General features: G+C 36.4%; 2 protein-coding genes across 3 annotated transcripts; both read right to left on the bottom strand.

Annotated features, from left to right (window-relative positions):
- Positions 1-375: 375 nt before the first annotated feature.
- LOC122006682 (ferroptosis suppressor protein 1-like) lies at positions 376-5,352 on the bottom strand. The gene is made up of 4 exons (XM_042562268.1): positions 5,125-5,352; positions 3,160-3,413; positions 939-1,390; positions 376-782 (listed from the first exon to the last, which is right to left on the bottom strand). The coding sequence occupies exons 1-4, from the start codon at positions 5,241-5,243 to the stop codon at positions 522-524; spliced, it is 1,086 nt and encodes a 361-aa protein (XP_042418202.1). The 5' UTR covers positions 5,244-5,352; the 3' UTR covers positions 376-521.
- Positions 5,353-6,374: 1,022 nt separating this feature from the next.
- LOC122006681 (putative glucose-6-phosphate 1-epimerase) lies at positions 6,375-14,276 on the bottom strand. 2 transcript variants are annotated; one of them, XM_042562267.1, is made up of 9 exons: positions 13,986-14,272; positions 12,499-12,573; positions 11,159-11,215; positions 10,919-11,079; positions 10,656-10,790; positions 7,380-7,482; positions 7,214-7,313; positions 6,893-7,120; positions 6,375-6,665 (listed from the first exon to the last, which is right to left on the bottom strand). In XM_042562267.1, the coding sequence occupies exons 1-8, from the start codon at positions 14,076-14,078 to the stop codon at positions 6,912-6,914; spliced, it is 933 nt and encodes a 310-aa protein (XP_042418201.1). In that variant the 5' UTR covers positions 14,079-14,272; the 3' UTR covers positions 6,375-6,665; positions 6,893-6,911. The 2 variants fall into 2 exon arrangements, with proteins under 2 accessions (XP_042418201.1, XP_042418200.1); XM_042562266.1 differs by having other exon boundaries at positions 6,893-7,313; positions 13,986-14,276.
- Positions 14,277-15,943: the final 1,667 nt, after the last annotated feature.

The raw sequence follows: 15,943 nt of genomic DNA, 5'->3' as shown, positions 1-15,943 counted from the left end.
TACGACACTCATTTGTCTTATTCATACAACTTACTAATCGGTACTGAATTTAATACATGTGACGGAAGAAAATACTCTAAAATATTATATTTAAGGATAATTATATCATTTTATAACTACTAATAAGGTGAAACACTCTTTTTATAGTAAATACAATTTCCTTGGAACACGACTGAATTTTTATTTTTAGATAAATGCTTACAAAAACAAGGAGCGTGCATTTACCGGAATTTAACTAATCCTTTAAATCTACCTCATCACCACCTGAGCGAACAGTGGATTATCGTCTTGATTGAGTTCAGATATCAGCGCAGTTAATGGTTCTAAATTCTATATAAAATCGTTTAAAATTATTTTATAGGTTGCCATAGAGAATCAATGCTAAGGCGATTTTACACAACCAAAATAAACCACTGATACATGGATATACAAGATAAAGATAGTGTCAATTATGTGAGAAAATTAAGCACAATAGCACGAGCAAATCACAATATATTTCAAGGATGATGTTAGTGTTTGGCTCAAGAGGTGAGTCCTAGAGATTTTCTGGTCTTACCAACAAATAAGTCCCTGGACTTGATAAGCCCAGGGAAGCAGCCACTAATGGTGATAAATGGAAACTGTGCCACAGCTTCTTTACGACCCAGAGAAACCAATGCCATGGAATAAGCAGCTTTGTACTTGGCCAACTTCTTCTCGGTGGCTCCTCCCTTCATCAACAGCTTTAAGTTGTTGGCCACCACTTCCGCGTGTCTCTGTGCAAGATACCCTTGCTTGATTTCCTATCAATGAAAGAGCAAGATGATATTCTTAACGCAGGCAATTTGACAAAAAAAAATTATTATGTCCTCCAAGAACTAAACCTAGCATAAGTCGCGATCCATACTTTCTGTTGAATTGAGAAATGAGTTCTGAGGAAAGATTGATTGAGTACTTACAGGGACATCAGTTATGTCTCCTACTGCGAAGATGTTTCTTTGGCCTTTCACCCTGAGATATTCATCAACCATCAACCTTCCTTTCTTGTCCAAACTATCCTTGAGGATGGATTCGTGAAGCCATGATGATCCCAGTGGCTTTCCAATACAAACAAAATGGCAGTCAGCTGTGATCTTTTCTCCGGATGATGTTGTGTACACTCCATCTGCTTCTGAAATGGCATTCAAGTCAACTGACTGTTCTAAAAGAACTTCAACTTTCTTTAATGTCAGCCAATCTAATGCCTTTTTGGAAGCTTTGCTCCCTATGAACTCCATCAGCCTTGATCCTTTATGAACAAGAGTTACCTTCTTCTCGGGATAGTCTACTGCAATCTCTCCAGCAAGTTCGACTCCAGTTGGACCGCCTCCGATGATTAAAACAGATTCAGATGATTTTATCTTCTCGTTGTCTAAATGTGAGGGAAAATAGCCATCATTAGAAATTCAATGAAACTCATCTTTGTTAAAATAAAGTGGCTTGTATGCCACAACATATCCTCTCATCCAAGCTGAATGCAGCCGACATTATCAGACAACATACTGAGTTTAAATCTTTATCGTACCAGAGAAGTATACAATGAAGTGCTTCTTCTACCGATGTGCATAACCAAGAATGTGGATGAGAATGTATATTAACTTCAAAATTAAAAGCCTGATCTTTTGAATGAAAGACATTTGGATGGTAAGAGTAAACAAACATCACTTAAGGGGGGAAAGAATTGAACAAACTCATATAAGAGGAAACAGAGCAGGAAGTTACCATGAGGAATTTCAACAATGAAGTATTGTAGATATGGCCTTCATGAAAAACAAATACAAAAATGATGACTATGTTTACCTTAACAGGGGAACCTAAATGTCATGGTCATGCTCCCAAAAACAAAAAAACAATAATTAAAATTGTTGCTAAATTGTAATACATGTTCAAGCGCTATGGGATAAAAAGAATGATTGGGATTTTACAGTATTTCATAATTAATTTCTCTAGATAATGACAGACAATACAGTGATCGCCAGAATAACAAGTATCAAGATCAAAGCCCTCATCCACATGAATTATGCCCTTTAGTGTATGCGCTAATCAAAGAAGTTGGGTCACATAATTGAGAGGCTACCCCTACAAGCAATTTAGGACTATCAAAACCTGTCTAGAAAAGAATTACAATAGCAATCTAAACTTTCCTGTACCAAACTCTACAAATCCATCTTAGGTAGAGTAAAGCCTCAACAGCCTTCACAGAATGTTGGTTCATAACATTCCTCAAATTTGGCTTCTATAATTTAACAGCATTCCAATCACGATATAGTATTTCTTTGAGTTGAAAAGAGGATTGATGGAAAGTAAAACCATAGAACAAAATGACTTCACCTGTTGGTGGATATAATACAAATTTTTGTCTCATCAAATAGGAATCGCGAACAATTAGAACATCTTCTACTTTGGAGTACTTTCACAGAAGTCAGATACTGCCAATACTGCCAGGCAATTCCCAAAGATGGGCTATGAACTCAATGCATATGATAGAAAGAATTTGGTTTCCTCGTTTACCTGGAAGGTTTGCCTGGAAGGAAAAGGGGGAATAGGTCTTGCAGTGTTTACTCAATTTCTTTCACCCAAAAATAGACAGAACAAGAGAAAAGCTCAAAAATGCCACTGTAGATCAGTTTGCATTGGCAAACTTATCAGTGTTATTGACAAATGCAGTTACAAATTAAACTAAAGTAAACCTTGATAATAGCAATAGGAAATAATGAAATTTGAAATAGTGTCCGGGACATGGAAAGTAATCTTGTTCTGGAATTCATTAAATTTATGAATTTTCAAATCTTATTGTGGAATTATCTGTTCCAATCAAACAAGTGGCTAGATATAAAAACATGTGAACATGTAAGGCCTACTGAAGTGTATTCTAATATGTAACTTTAAGGTGAATTAAATAATAATGAAATTTGATTAAAAAAGTGTGATGAATCTATATATTAAACGAACAAATCAGCAAGCAATATCTAATTCATGTTTTAGGTGTGGAGAAGTTCACAACATAACTTGATATTATGGAACATCAACATGAACGAAATTAATATATAGACACAAGAATCAGTTGATAAATGCTTGACCCAAATATCTATTGAAATTTAAAATGGAAACAAAGAAATTGCAAGGATCGCAAACACTTACCTAGTTGAAATTCTTTTATCCTATCATCTCTGCCTCTGGGAGTTGAATATGCATGACCAGTAGCTACTACAAGATAATCAAATGTAAAGGAACCACCATCTGCTGTAAACACCTGATTTTCAGTGATATGTGTTGCCGAAGATACTATAACCCTTGCCCTAGTATAATCAGTGTGTGAAATCAGTGATCTTCTTGTCAAAGAAGGCTCGACCATGGATCTCAATTCTGCCCATGGGATCTCAAAATAATCCTTCCTGATGATGTTAGTTGAAAGAAATATGTCAGGGACAATACATTTATTTTACATGGTCTAAGAAAACAATGAATATGTAAGGGAGGTATCCTCTATAGTATATGCACCAGTTCGTCTATGAACTCAGGCATGGAGAGTATTTGCTCTGATGACTTGAAAAGAAGAGTTACACCAATAGCCAGAAGAACCATAGCTTATTAGGCACGTTGACATCGGACAGGTAACCCAGCAAAGCAAGATTTTATCATGCATAATGATCCGGCGATAAGGTCAGGGGGCCCTCATGGGCAAAAGGTCAACGACACGTAAGAGTCAGGAGTCAGAAGGGCCGGGTCAACCGGCCGAACGGGTCCGGACGGAATCAAAGATAACCTGACGGACAGTCGGGTTTTCGACGATCAGGGTGAACAAGGTCGCACGGCCGGGCGGATAGCCCGCTCGGCCAAGGCGTAAAGCAGTAATAGGGCCAAGCGGGGTGGCCTGCGACCGGGAATCCTCCCGGTCGGAACGATACCTACACCCGGTCGGCTGGAGGCCCGGCTCTGGGAAGAAAAAGGGAGATAAAGGCAAGGGGACATTGTGGAACATCATCTTCTGACAGCAGGCATGTTCAACAACCAAGCCATACGCAGAATCGTACAATGGAAGACTCTTCTGTCCCATCAAGGAGGTGCTCAGACTGTAGCAGTATGGCGTTAGGCATGTTCTTCTGACAAACCCATACTGAGGTACGGTGCAGAACACGTGTCCACCTCGATGTGTGTGCACCAAGCTCACCATAGCTCTATATAAGAGCCCTCAGATTTCGCCGGAGGTACACAATCTTCGATCCTTGGAGCCACCTTCTTGTTTTCCCTTTGCCTGACTTGAGCGTCGGAGGGTCGTCGCCGGGAACCCCTTCCCGGCTCGACTTCTTTGCAGGTTCGCCGGAACTCCATACGGTCAGTCAGAGAGCCACGTCATCAGTTGGGAGAGCGCTACGTGCCCAGCGTCCATCGATTCAGCGTTCGGACAGGATCACATAATTTGCAAAATTTGTGGATGCTATATTTAACTGAGCTAACAGTTAGACTTTAGTTTCTTTCTAATAATAGATATCAAACGGCAATAAAATCACAGAAACTCCTGCGGAATCGTTCTGTAGTAAAAACAGATGGAATTCAAAAATAGACGACGATTCAAGGTGGATGAACTGGATCTCCAATTTAATTGGCGATCAACTTTCTCAAGGAAGCGTTTTCCGGTTTGGATGAGGATCGCAAAAGAAAAAAAATTACAAAAAATGTTAATCTTTCTATCGCTAAATAAGATTATTTAACTCATAATCCCTAAAACACTCAAATGCGAGGAGACCAATTTCAAATATTTCAATTACATTCGCAAACGCCTCCGATGCCAAAGACGTTTTTTGAGGCAGCCAAGTACTCAATGAATCTATACGCCGGAAGAGCAAGCAGTTTGATGAAACCCTATTTAAAACGAAAACCACCCCCAAATCACTCCTATTTGGCGTCTGTTCGAAGTAAATTCCAGAAAACGAGATTCAAGTATATGGAGGCAAAATCCAGCGCGACCGACACAAATCGATCCTAAACGATCAACTTTGAAAAAAAAACATATATCACGATATATTATCTAGGGATATTGATTCCAGCATAAGATTCGGTTTTCTGAAATTAACCAAGGGGAATATCGGGCGAAAAGATGCGTACGAGTCAATCAGAACTACATCGGCGATGGATTGCATGGACTTGGCGAGAAGCGCGCCGGCTATGCCACCGCCGACCACCACCAGCCTATCCTTCGCGCTCCCCTCGCCTGCTCCTTCCATAGCAGCGTTCGAGGGATCGAGATCGAGGGACTCGCCTTTGTGGCTCGCGTATCATTTATAGTGAAGCGTGGCGACTCCGTTACGCTTTCTTACGCTGGAATCAATCGCTAGCCAGGCTGTCTTTTCAGATTTAGGACCAAAATTAAAAGGAGGAATCGTGATGGGCATTTTTTTCATTTATTATAAAAAAACCCTTTATTATAATATAATATTAATTAATATTGATAAAAAATAATCTTGAGTAGTTATTATTTGTAGTTGCTGTAACATTATATAAATATTGTCGGATTGATAATTGAAGAGTAATAAAATGAAATACCAAATAAAAAACGACTAGAATTGTCCTTTTTAATTTCAGTATTTTACTTGGCTGCGTTTGATAGGGCGTAATCTACCTTGTAATGTAATCCTAATTACATTACAAGGTAGATTATTTTATTTGTTTCACTTTTAAGCTTGTAATGTAATGTAATCTGGATTACAAAATGTAGTGAAGTTTTGTAATCTGGATTACAAAGCAAATGCTATGTAATCCGATTACATTACGAGGTCAACGTCTCATTAAAATTTAAATACCGAATATGCCCACCGACGCCCGCTGCCGCCGCCCGCCGACCGCCGACCGATCACTGACCGTTGGCAGCCGACCCGGCCGATCGTCGACCGCCGCCGGCGGCCGATAGCTGCCGCAAGCTCCCGTAGAAGTGCGGCGACCGTTAGTAGAGGTCGTAGGACATTTTTATCATTTTATAATAATACAAATTACATTCCTGATAAAAAATAATATATACCAAACAAAAGAATGTAATCATCCTGTAATCAAATATTACATACATTACATTTCCAAACGTAGTAATGTAATCAAGATTACATTACATTACATTACAAATTTAATTACATTACAAGCTAGATTACATTACATCCAACCAAACGTAACCTTAGTGGCGTCGCGTTAAGTTCTCCAATTGGACCAAATCCAAGCGAGAGCCTTCTCTTAAAACCGGACTAACCCAACTAATTTCAGTTCTAAAATGGGATTAACATAACTAATTTTAATTCTAAAGATATTGTAATAAATCGAAAATATTAAAGAAGCACAATAGACAGTCAACCTGCTTTCGCAAGATAACCTTTGAAATTAAGATATGTCGTTTTTTTATTTGCAAAATAGACCAGTTAATATGCAAGACAGACTCTAACGATAATCAAATTTTCAAATTTTTGGGACAGCACAGTCCAGATAGAAAACACAAATCAGACTTGAGCACTTGAGGTTCCCCATCAATCTTATCTAGCAGTTTCTCTTCACAGATCTACAAAGAGAGCAGGAAAAAGGAAAAGCACGCGATGGAAGACAGTGGACTTGCTAGAACAAACAAAAAATTATCTTGTTGCCAAGCATTCATTGTGCCATTTAAGTGCCTGCAGATCCAAAAGCAAAACAGAAGCACCGTATCAGTAAAATACATCTGGTGGTAGAGTCATCAGAAAACAAATATTGAACAAGATCTTAATGGATTTTCAGAGAACACAAAGATTTACTGAACTCTCAAAAAACATCCATGAAGTTCTCGATTTAGGATGATTGTTGGTCAGGTTACATAAATACCTTTTTTGTCATTTAATAAGCCACAGAATGGATAGCTCACCGGAAAGGACATCTATTATTCATCCTTGAAGCACCCTTTGAGGATCCAACTGTCCACTTCGATAACTGGAAGGAACAGCAGAAAGCTCCAGCCTGCCCTTCCATTCCTCGCCAGGCTTGAGAGTGATGGCCTTTTCAACAGCTGCTGGCTCAACACACAGCATATGTTTGTATTCATCATCCCCAAGATCAGCAATGGATTTGGCCTTTTCCCAAGGATTCCATACCACTGAAAAAAAAATGCAATAAAATTGAATGAAAAGGTTCAGCTTCTTTTGTAAGCTTGCCCAGTAGCAAACCAACCAAAAAACACAAAGCGTACCTGCATCTGGAAGCCCATCTTTCCTCAAAACAAATGTTCGCTTTTTTTCATGATCTATAATCGCAATCTTTGTTGGTGTCCCCAGATATATCTTGTCCACCTGTCATAAAGAGAACAGTCAGTAAAATGATTATAAATCAATACACGCTCATGCTCATGTACGTACTTCAGTCTCAAAAGTAATTGCATCTCCCTGTTCTGTGAATCGCTCCTTGGCTTTCAAGTTATCAAGGTAATCAAGAGTTTCAAGTCCTTCAATCCGTACTTCACTGAAACGTTAATATAAATGAATATAAACTAATTTATTAAATGAAAATAAGTAATAAAATTGATAATATCTAATAGGTAAGTTATCATTTGATTGATAACAGTAATAATTAATGATATTCATACTAACAATAATTGATCACCACCAATAGTAGATAAAAAAAAAAGTACAAATAATTACATCATTTACATGGTTTATTAGTAATATCCATACTATTAATAGTTTATTAATATTCTATAAATGATATCAGCATAATATTCCTATTGTTAACGGTTTATTAAAAAAAAAAGACAGCTCAATGCACGAAGCTCCTTCCAATACGGACCCTGGGGAGAATTTAGTATAGGTAGTCTTACCCTGCTTTGCAAAAGACGGTTTCTGAAACTCGATCCCTTGAACTCCAAGTACAACAATTTTACTATTGCACCAAGGCTCCCCTTTTTGTTGACAATTTATTGATATGGCAAAAAATGATATCATCATTAATATTGGAATAATTATATAATTTTTTTTTAAGTTAGTCAGATAAATGATTGACTTGATTGATTAGATATATCAGATTAGTAATTGAATTTGAAATAATATAATTTATATTAGATTGCTTACTTCACTCATTATTTTAATTAGTTAATTCCACTCAATACAGACTATATAATTAATTAGATTATCATCACTAATTATAGACTAATTATAAATAATACTTGTTAATAATTAATTTATTTATTCAATTATTACAGATATTAATGATCAAATTATTAGATTATTTGCTTGATTAATTAGAATAAGAATTTGAATTTATTAATTTAATTGTTAATATACACATTAATTGTTGTTGAAATATAAAATACTGATATTTTGTGAGATATAAGGTGCATCAGTCTTAAAATTTAAAACATTTAGTTATCTCATAAATCAAATAATTATTCTTTGCTACGAACTGGGAACCAAGTGATACTGCTGCTTTGATATCACTGGTGCCCAAGTTCTCAAAATGACCAATATCAATACCAATATTAACCATGGCTTTCCTTAACAGGTAGATTATAATTTGATGACCAACAATGACCTCTATTCCATGAAGTGAACCCACCATGGGCTTTCAATGCTACCCCCCACCACCTTTCCCTTACAACCAGACACCACGAGACTAGTGTGAAGGAATTCATTGTTGATATGCTATGTTACTAGAACTTAACTACATATTCAACACAGATAAGATCCAGGTGTCCAAGATGGGTATTTCCAAATTTGTTTCACATGGTTAATAAGGATAACGAGCATGAATTGTGTCGGTGACCAACTATCAGTATCCAACAACGATACAAAGAAAATGAATATACTAAGTATCAAAGTAGGGAACAGCCAACTGAGACATGGACAATCTCGACTGCTACTGTGCAATATAAGTCAGCATGAACCAGGGGCGTAGCCAGGATTTTCGATTAGGAGGGGCAATTTTCAAAAATTCATAAAACGAGAAAGGAATAACTTATAACTCTTGGAAGATCATTGCTTTTGAGAAAAATAGAGAAGATAAAATAGAGAGGAAGTAAAAAATGGAGAACTTTACTTTCTTCGTTAGCAACCTTGACTAATTTCGATGAGCTCGGTAACAACACAAAGAAAGCAAGATAAGACAAAACATGACTAAAAAATGGAGAACTTTACTTTCTTCGTTAGCAACCTTGACTAATTTCGATGAGCTCGGTAACAACACAAAGAAAGCAAGATAAGACAAAACATGACTATTTTGTTGTGCCAATAAAATCCTAAAAAATATCAAAGAGGAAGAAGATATGGGAGTTGATGGCTACTTGATCTTGTTACTAGAAGAGGGCAGCAACTGGTGTTGTATTTCTTGCTTGTTGGAGAAGAGAAATGAGAAGAAAAAAGCTCTTGTGCTTCAGAAGAGGAGAGAAAAAAATTATAGGTTTACCAATGTTGGAGAAGAGAAGGAGAAGAAGCAAATGAGGAAGAAGAGGAAGAAAAAAAATAAAAAAGAGAAGTGGGTGAAGGGGTTGCATATGGTACGACGGGGATGTAACATGCATAGGGAGAAGAGGGAGAGAAAAAAATGAAAGGTTTCGTAAAAAATATCCTAATTCAAATCAATTAAACTTTGTTAAATATTAAACTTGGTTCGGTCATAACTCAACTTCAAATCAATTTCAATTTGAACTAACATAATTTTTATCTCCATATTTACCCGTTGAATTTAGTTCAAACTCGATTCAATTTTAATTTAGCTTCCTTACTTTGTGCCCTACGATTTAGTTCATCCGTTTATTATTATATATTTTATTTTTAAAATTCAATACTTAACATTTCAAATTGTGATATTTCCTCGTAGAAGTGGTACAAATGGATAACTTAGGTCATGAAATTTCCAAATATGTGATCAAATTCAGTTTTCGACATTTAATGGTGATGAATCAACCACTCAAAGTGATGATAAGGAATTTCAAATATATATATATATATATATATATATATATAATTTTTTTAATAAAATTTGAGAGGGGGCGGTCGCACCCCCTCTCCTTAAGGTGGCTACGCCCCTGGCATGAACATTACATCAATAGAATGTACATGCCAACACAGTATCTTGGTTGGCAGATGGAACAGTTAGGATCATGCCAACTGAAACAGCAAGACATTTCAATCGTTGCTGTTATTTTGCCATAGGTTATCAACATTTTTGATGGAAGATAAAGGTGCGATCATTTAAAGAGGGCACAGGATGGGTGAAAAAAAAACTTGTTATAACAAGAATATCAGGTAAAACAAAAACGCATGTAAAACTGTGACTAACAATTAATACAGTTCACCCTGCATTGAAATTCTTGGCATCTTAAGCATTAAAATTACCTACCAAGACAAGGTTTTGGGTCAGGGAAATAAGCTGATTCATAGCTTGAGTATTTTTCTACAGATTATCATAGTGCCAATTGAAAACTTAAGAGTTAGGACTACCAGGAAAGAAACTTGTGTTTCATTACCACGTATAAGTTGATTGGAATAAAATATTTTCCAAATTTTAATATTGGTCGATGAAAAGAGGCATTTGCATGCCCGAATAAATTGACAATCCAGTATATGTAACTGAAGCATGTAAATACAAAATATATCAGCAAAGGTACAACAGCAAAACATATCCAAATTCATTTAAGCTACCTGATATCAGAAACAGAGAGGTAGGTGTGGTAGGCAAATGTGAAGGAAAATGGCTTTGTATCAATATTTCTTATCCGTGATGTCAGCATTAGATCTCCTCCAGGTCCCAAAGTAATCCTTAGACGAAATTCATAACTGCAAAGAGAAGGCAGCAGCAACATCCATCAAGCTTAGAGATTTTAAGTAATTCAAACTCTTTTTTTTTTAAAGCATTAGAATGCTAAATTATAAAAAATAATAGATAGGGATTGCTTGACCAGTACCTATGAGGCCATATTTTTAGATCCTCTTCACTTGGTTTAAAGATCAAATCAGTGAAAGCTTTGTTGGTGCTAACCGTTGGAAAAGGAGGCGGGGTGGCATCAATACTCCAAAATCTATTCCTTGCGAAACCATGCTGATCAAGATTTCCATGACTCCCAAACTGCATTTCTCTTAAATTGGGTTATGAATATAAACAAATCCAGAAATAATAAAGGCAAACAAGAAGAAGAATGTCATACTTGAGGAAAGCATATTGGTATACCACCGCGTATAGCTTTTGGAGGTTTGAAAATTGCCTAAAAAGGAATCAAGGAAAATAATATAACAGTTTTGTGATGAAGAGAAAAGAAAGGATTGAGAGACAACTTTTTCAGGTAAATCAATGGAATTTGATTCAGCGAGCAGAATTTTTTTTTAAAATAACTAGAGTTAGATTAAGCAAGTAAAATAATCAAAATGTGAGAATAGTGATAGATATGGTTGCATGCTTCCATAAACCTAGAAGCTTTACTGACAGGTTATTGAAATCACATCTTGGACAATGGTGTTGAAGCAGAAAATGTTTGCATTGTTGTTCTGAAAGCAAACAGTATTGATTGCCACATCAGGCATCAGATATCTAAAATCACAAAAAGAAAGTTGATTGCCCCTTCAGGTATCAGACATCTAAAATCACAAAAAGAAAGCTAATTGTCTGCATTTTTGAAACAGGACTCGCACAGACAAAGGTCAAAAAGGTGTTCCAAGAAAGCTAATCAACACCTTCAGCCAATATCTATCCACTTGGCGTGTCCTTACATTGCAAGAGAAAATAAATTTTTTATTTTCAGATCAGAGTATCCTCCCCTCGCCCTCTAGCCGAGTAGCCGACCATTCAATACTATATCTTTACTTCAAATGCATGTTGGCAAAAGTGAAATTTAACTCCAGTATTAGTCTAGTTACTTCTTGAAATTTCAGCATAGCATAACCAAGATTAGCAAAGATCACTTGAACTAAATTCAGTTGAGCTTTAAGATTTGAGAGTTTACACAAGGTAGTGAACTCTGAATCTAATATAGGTCCTGCTTAGACAATGACAAGTGCATTTACTTAATGGATGTTCATTACAAGAAGAAGTTTGAAAAGATACTTGAACTTGATGCATCTAAAACCATTTTAATAATGGAAACTGATATACTCTATATTCTTACCGCCATCTTTTGCTCCAAGTTCTCAGAATGCACTTCTCATTACATTTTTTTAGTTTTATGTTTTTAAATCCACAATCAGTAAAACCCTATCAGGTTCAGATTGGTTAGATACAGATGGATTAGGAAAAAACAGAATAATTGGCACCAGTTCATTATCTATATATGTGGAATGTAAGCAATGCAAGTTTCTAGAACAGGTTGTTGAACCTGCCCCTTGTCTACAAGTCAAAGACTACTATAAAACCTAATATTTCTTAGAATATATGCATATGACATTAATAAATTTCGACCAAAAGATCATAGCTAATGTTGAAATAAGTAGATGTGCATCATAATTTTGACCAACTCCATGGTTAAACTTTGACTATTGGAAACAGTTTCAATACCTTCGTGCTGAGAAAAAGCAACTCCTCGCCATGGTCATTTCTCCAAGATGTCACATGACCTCCATACAAATACACCTGCAAATGAATAGGACATAAATACTCGCCTATAAACTGATATTGTAGCTAATATAACAAGAAAAAAGCAAGCAGCAGTCCTTTGCAGCACCTTTCATAGAAATGGACAAACTTGGTAACCAAATATTGACACCATCAACTCAACGAAAGTCAGTAACACTAGTTTATGAGGAAAACTCACAAGCTTTTAAAATACAGCTTCTATATAATGATGCAACCCCATAATAGGACACTAGTTTACGTGCCTTCTGTACTTTCTCCATTGATTATGGATATTTCAAAGCAGAATGATATTGACAGAACTTCTAGGATATAGTTACAAGTATATGCTGACGCTGACTTATAATTATAGAACAGATATTGCCTTTGTTATACTTTCTCCATTGATTATGGATACTTTGTAGCAGAATGATATTGACAGAACTTCTAGGAGGCGGTTACAAGTATATGTTCATACTGACTTATAATTATAGAACAGATGTACTCCACGTCTATTATGAATATTGCATAGCAGTGTGATATTGACAGAACTTTTAGGAGGCAGTTATTTATAAGTATGTCCTGAAGCTACATATAATTATAGATCAGATGTTCTCTTCTCACCCTCTATATATATTCTATCCTCTACAACAAGAGCCACGTATTTGTGGCTTTGTCTACACTCCACGATCCACAAAATCTAATTTGATTTACGAGCATTTCCTACAGCTTCAATAAAGAGAACGGCCTCTCAACTTCCTACCACCCCACTTTAGGAAACCAGTCATCTACACTTAGTAAGACAATAAAATTTTGAATCTAAAGCATTAGCTCAAGAAAGAATTTCATTGCATCTATTCTTTGATAAACCGCAAATGTAGAAATAATGTTATGAGAATCAAGGTTTAATGTTTCTTTCAGAGCTAAAGTCTCAATCTCCATCCAGAATGAAACTATATTGATGTTGGGCAAGCATATCAACACGTGATGCGGATGGCACCGATGTGGAATTAGGATAAGTTTAATGGTTTAATGGAACTAGGTGTTGTTTTTTTAGGTTGTAAAGGGGCCTATTTCCCAATGTTTTCACTTGTTCGCTACCGTTCTGCAGCAGAGAAGTGCACAAAGGCATCAGCAGGCAACGGAGGGAGTAGTTGAGGTAAATATTGTTCCCATTTCAGTTTCACCCCCAGCAGAACAATATATTTTTCGCAGCCAACATTTCAAACATTGATCAGACTTGCTTGAGCCCTAATTGGAAGAAAAATCTTCTTTACAAAATTTTGTGCTCAACTGAAAGAATGCAAGAGTTGCATTCAGTAATAAAAATTGAACAATTTGAACAGGAGCATCAGAAACGGAAAGGGCAAAAAAACAACGAAAGCAAATGGATCCAGATCGGTGGGAACGAGAGAAGGAAAGGCGGAACAGACCTCGGCGGAGCTTCCGCGGACCTCCCTGAGCACGACTTTGTCGAGGCCATTGACACCCTTGCAGATCTCTACCGGCGGCTTCTCGCCTGACATCGCCCAACTCCCATAACCCAAACCCTAACACTGGGGTGAGCTCCTTGCTCGTCTCTCGCCTTCCTTCTATAAAATAAATATCGCGAAACGGAAATTAAAGGAAGCTGGGGGCGGTGGGTTTCAATGGAGGAGAAAAAGGGCTCGGGCTCAGGTGGGATGCGTGCTCCGATCTAGCAAGGGCCGTTGCGCATGAGCATGATATTTCAATCCCACTGGTTTAACGATGAGATCTATGCGGATTGATTTCGACCGTTCGCTTTCTGCAGTGGGGCTCTCGTCGTTGGTATCCGCCTCGCCCAATTTCCTTTTAAATTTGTGCCGGATCCATCTAATTTTTCCCGTTGGTATCCATCAAATTTCGAAAAAAAAAAAACCCCGGACTTAGACTTTCAAATATGAATCCTAAGAATTTTAAGATCGAGATTCAAGCAGTGAATTATAATGGATTTTTTTCTCTAATGAATAGCACTAAGTTTTTGTCAATATGGATCCTGAAAAAAAAATCAAATTATATTGAATCTATCATATATAGTATTATCCTATATATAATAAGAGACTATTTCTACACTCAACTTGTAATTTTTAAATTATGTGGCAATAATTTTTCTGTTGTACTTTCCCTGGTCACAACTGCAACTTTATCGTTACAATTTTTACTCTATACAGATGGATAAAAAGAGGTAAGATAGAGATAATAATTATAGAGTAAGAAATACTTATAGCGTGGAACTTTTATTTGGCATGTGTTTATTTGTGCAGTGGAAAAAATGATAAGTAAAATATATGGAGTTTTTAACGAGAAAGATCAAATATTCAATAAAATATTTTATACTCATTAAAAATAAATTTTATTAGAATAAATACTCATATGATACCAATTGCGGAACATGTGTTTGCGGTTTACTTATACATGAATGTGAACATGGTGAAATTCTTTTTACGTAAAGCTTCTTACATTCGTATTTAACGGTAAGTTGAGTTACTCTCAAAATTCCTTTATACTTTGTCAAATGTTTAACACCCTCCAATAGTAGACAAAACTCTTTTATGGTTTGAACTCTTACAGATGAACACTGCGATTGGAGGTGGCAATAGCGGGCGACGGGTGATTGCAGCGAGCAATGAGTGATGAGCGGCGGGCAACGGGTGGCAATCGACGACGACAAAATCGGGAGTTGGAAGAAGCGGGGAGGTAATGACGATTGCTGAATGATTTATTTTTTTTAAAAAAAACTTAGATATTTAATTAAAACTTTAATAAATTAAATTAATCAACTCTAGTTATATCCTAACTATAGTTGAAACTAATTAAATAGACATTATTTAAAATCCGATAATCTAAGTAAATTTGGAAATATATATATATATATTATCCAATTTTATTTATGTATATCACTATTAATAATAATATTATCATTACTAAATCAAGATAATAAGATAAAATATCATACTAGTTTATGTGCTAAAATATTCAAACAAAAAAGATTTTATTACATTATTTAAATTGAACCAAACAACATCAGATTATTTTTCATCCTCCATAACTAAGGTTATGTAATTACCTAGTGATCATGTCCGATAATCGAGGTGACGAAAGCTGGGGATGTGGCACTCCGGTTGACCGCGTGTCGACTTTGCGCGACCCTGCAACCACAACTGCATCAGTGTCGAGCCAGGGAAAGAGTCTCCGGCATTGACCCTCTTACGCTCAAGTCAGTCATCGCCGATGTGTGGAAGCAAAGCAAAGCAACGAACAACAGTAGTAATAGTAGATTATCGCATACTTCCGCTGAAGCTTGGACCCCCCTTTATATAGGGTTCCTGTAGTGTGTGTGCACGCTTCTCAAGACTTGCACGCTTCTCAA

Source organism: Zingiber officinale, chromosome 7B (genome assembly GCF_018446385.1).
Source record: "Zingiber officinale cultivar Zhangliang chromosome 7B, Zo_v1.1, whole genome shotgun sequence".
Taxonomy (NCBI): Eukaryota; Viridiplantae; Streptophyta; class Magnoliopsida; order Zingiberales; family Zingiberaceae; genus Zingiber; species Zingiber officinale.
Note: the sequence above shows the minus strand (reverse complement) of the source record. Positions and strands in the feature narration are given on the sequence as shown.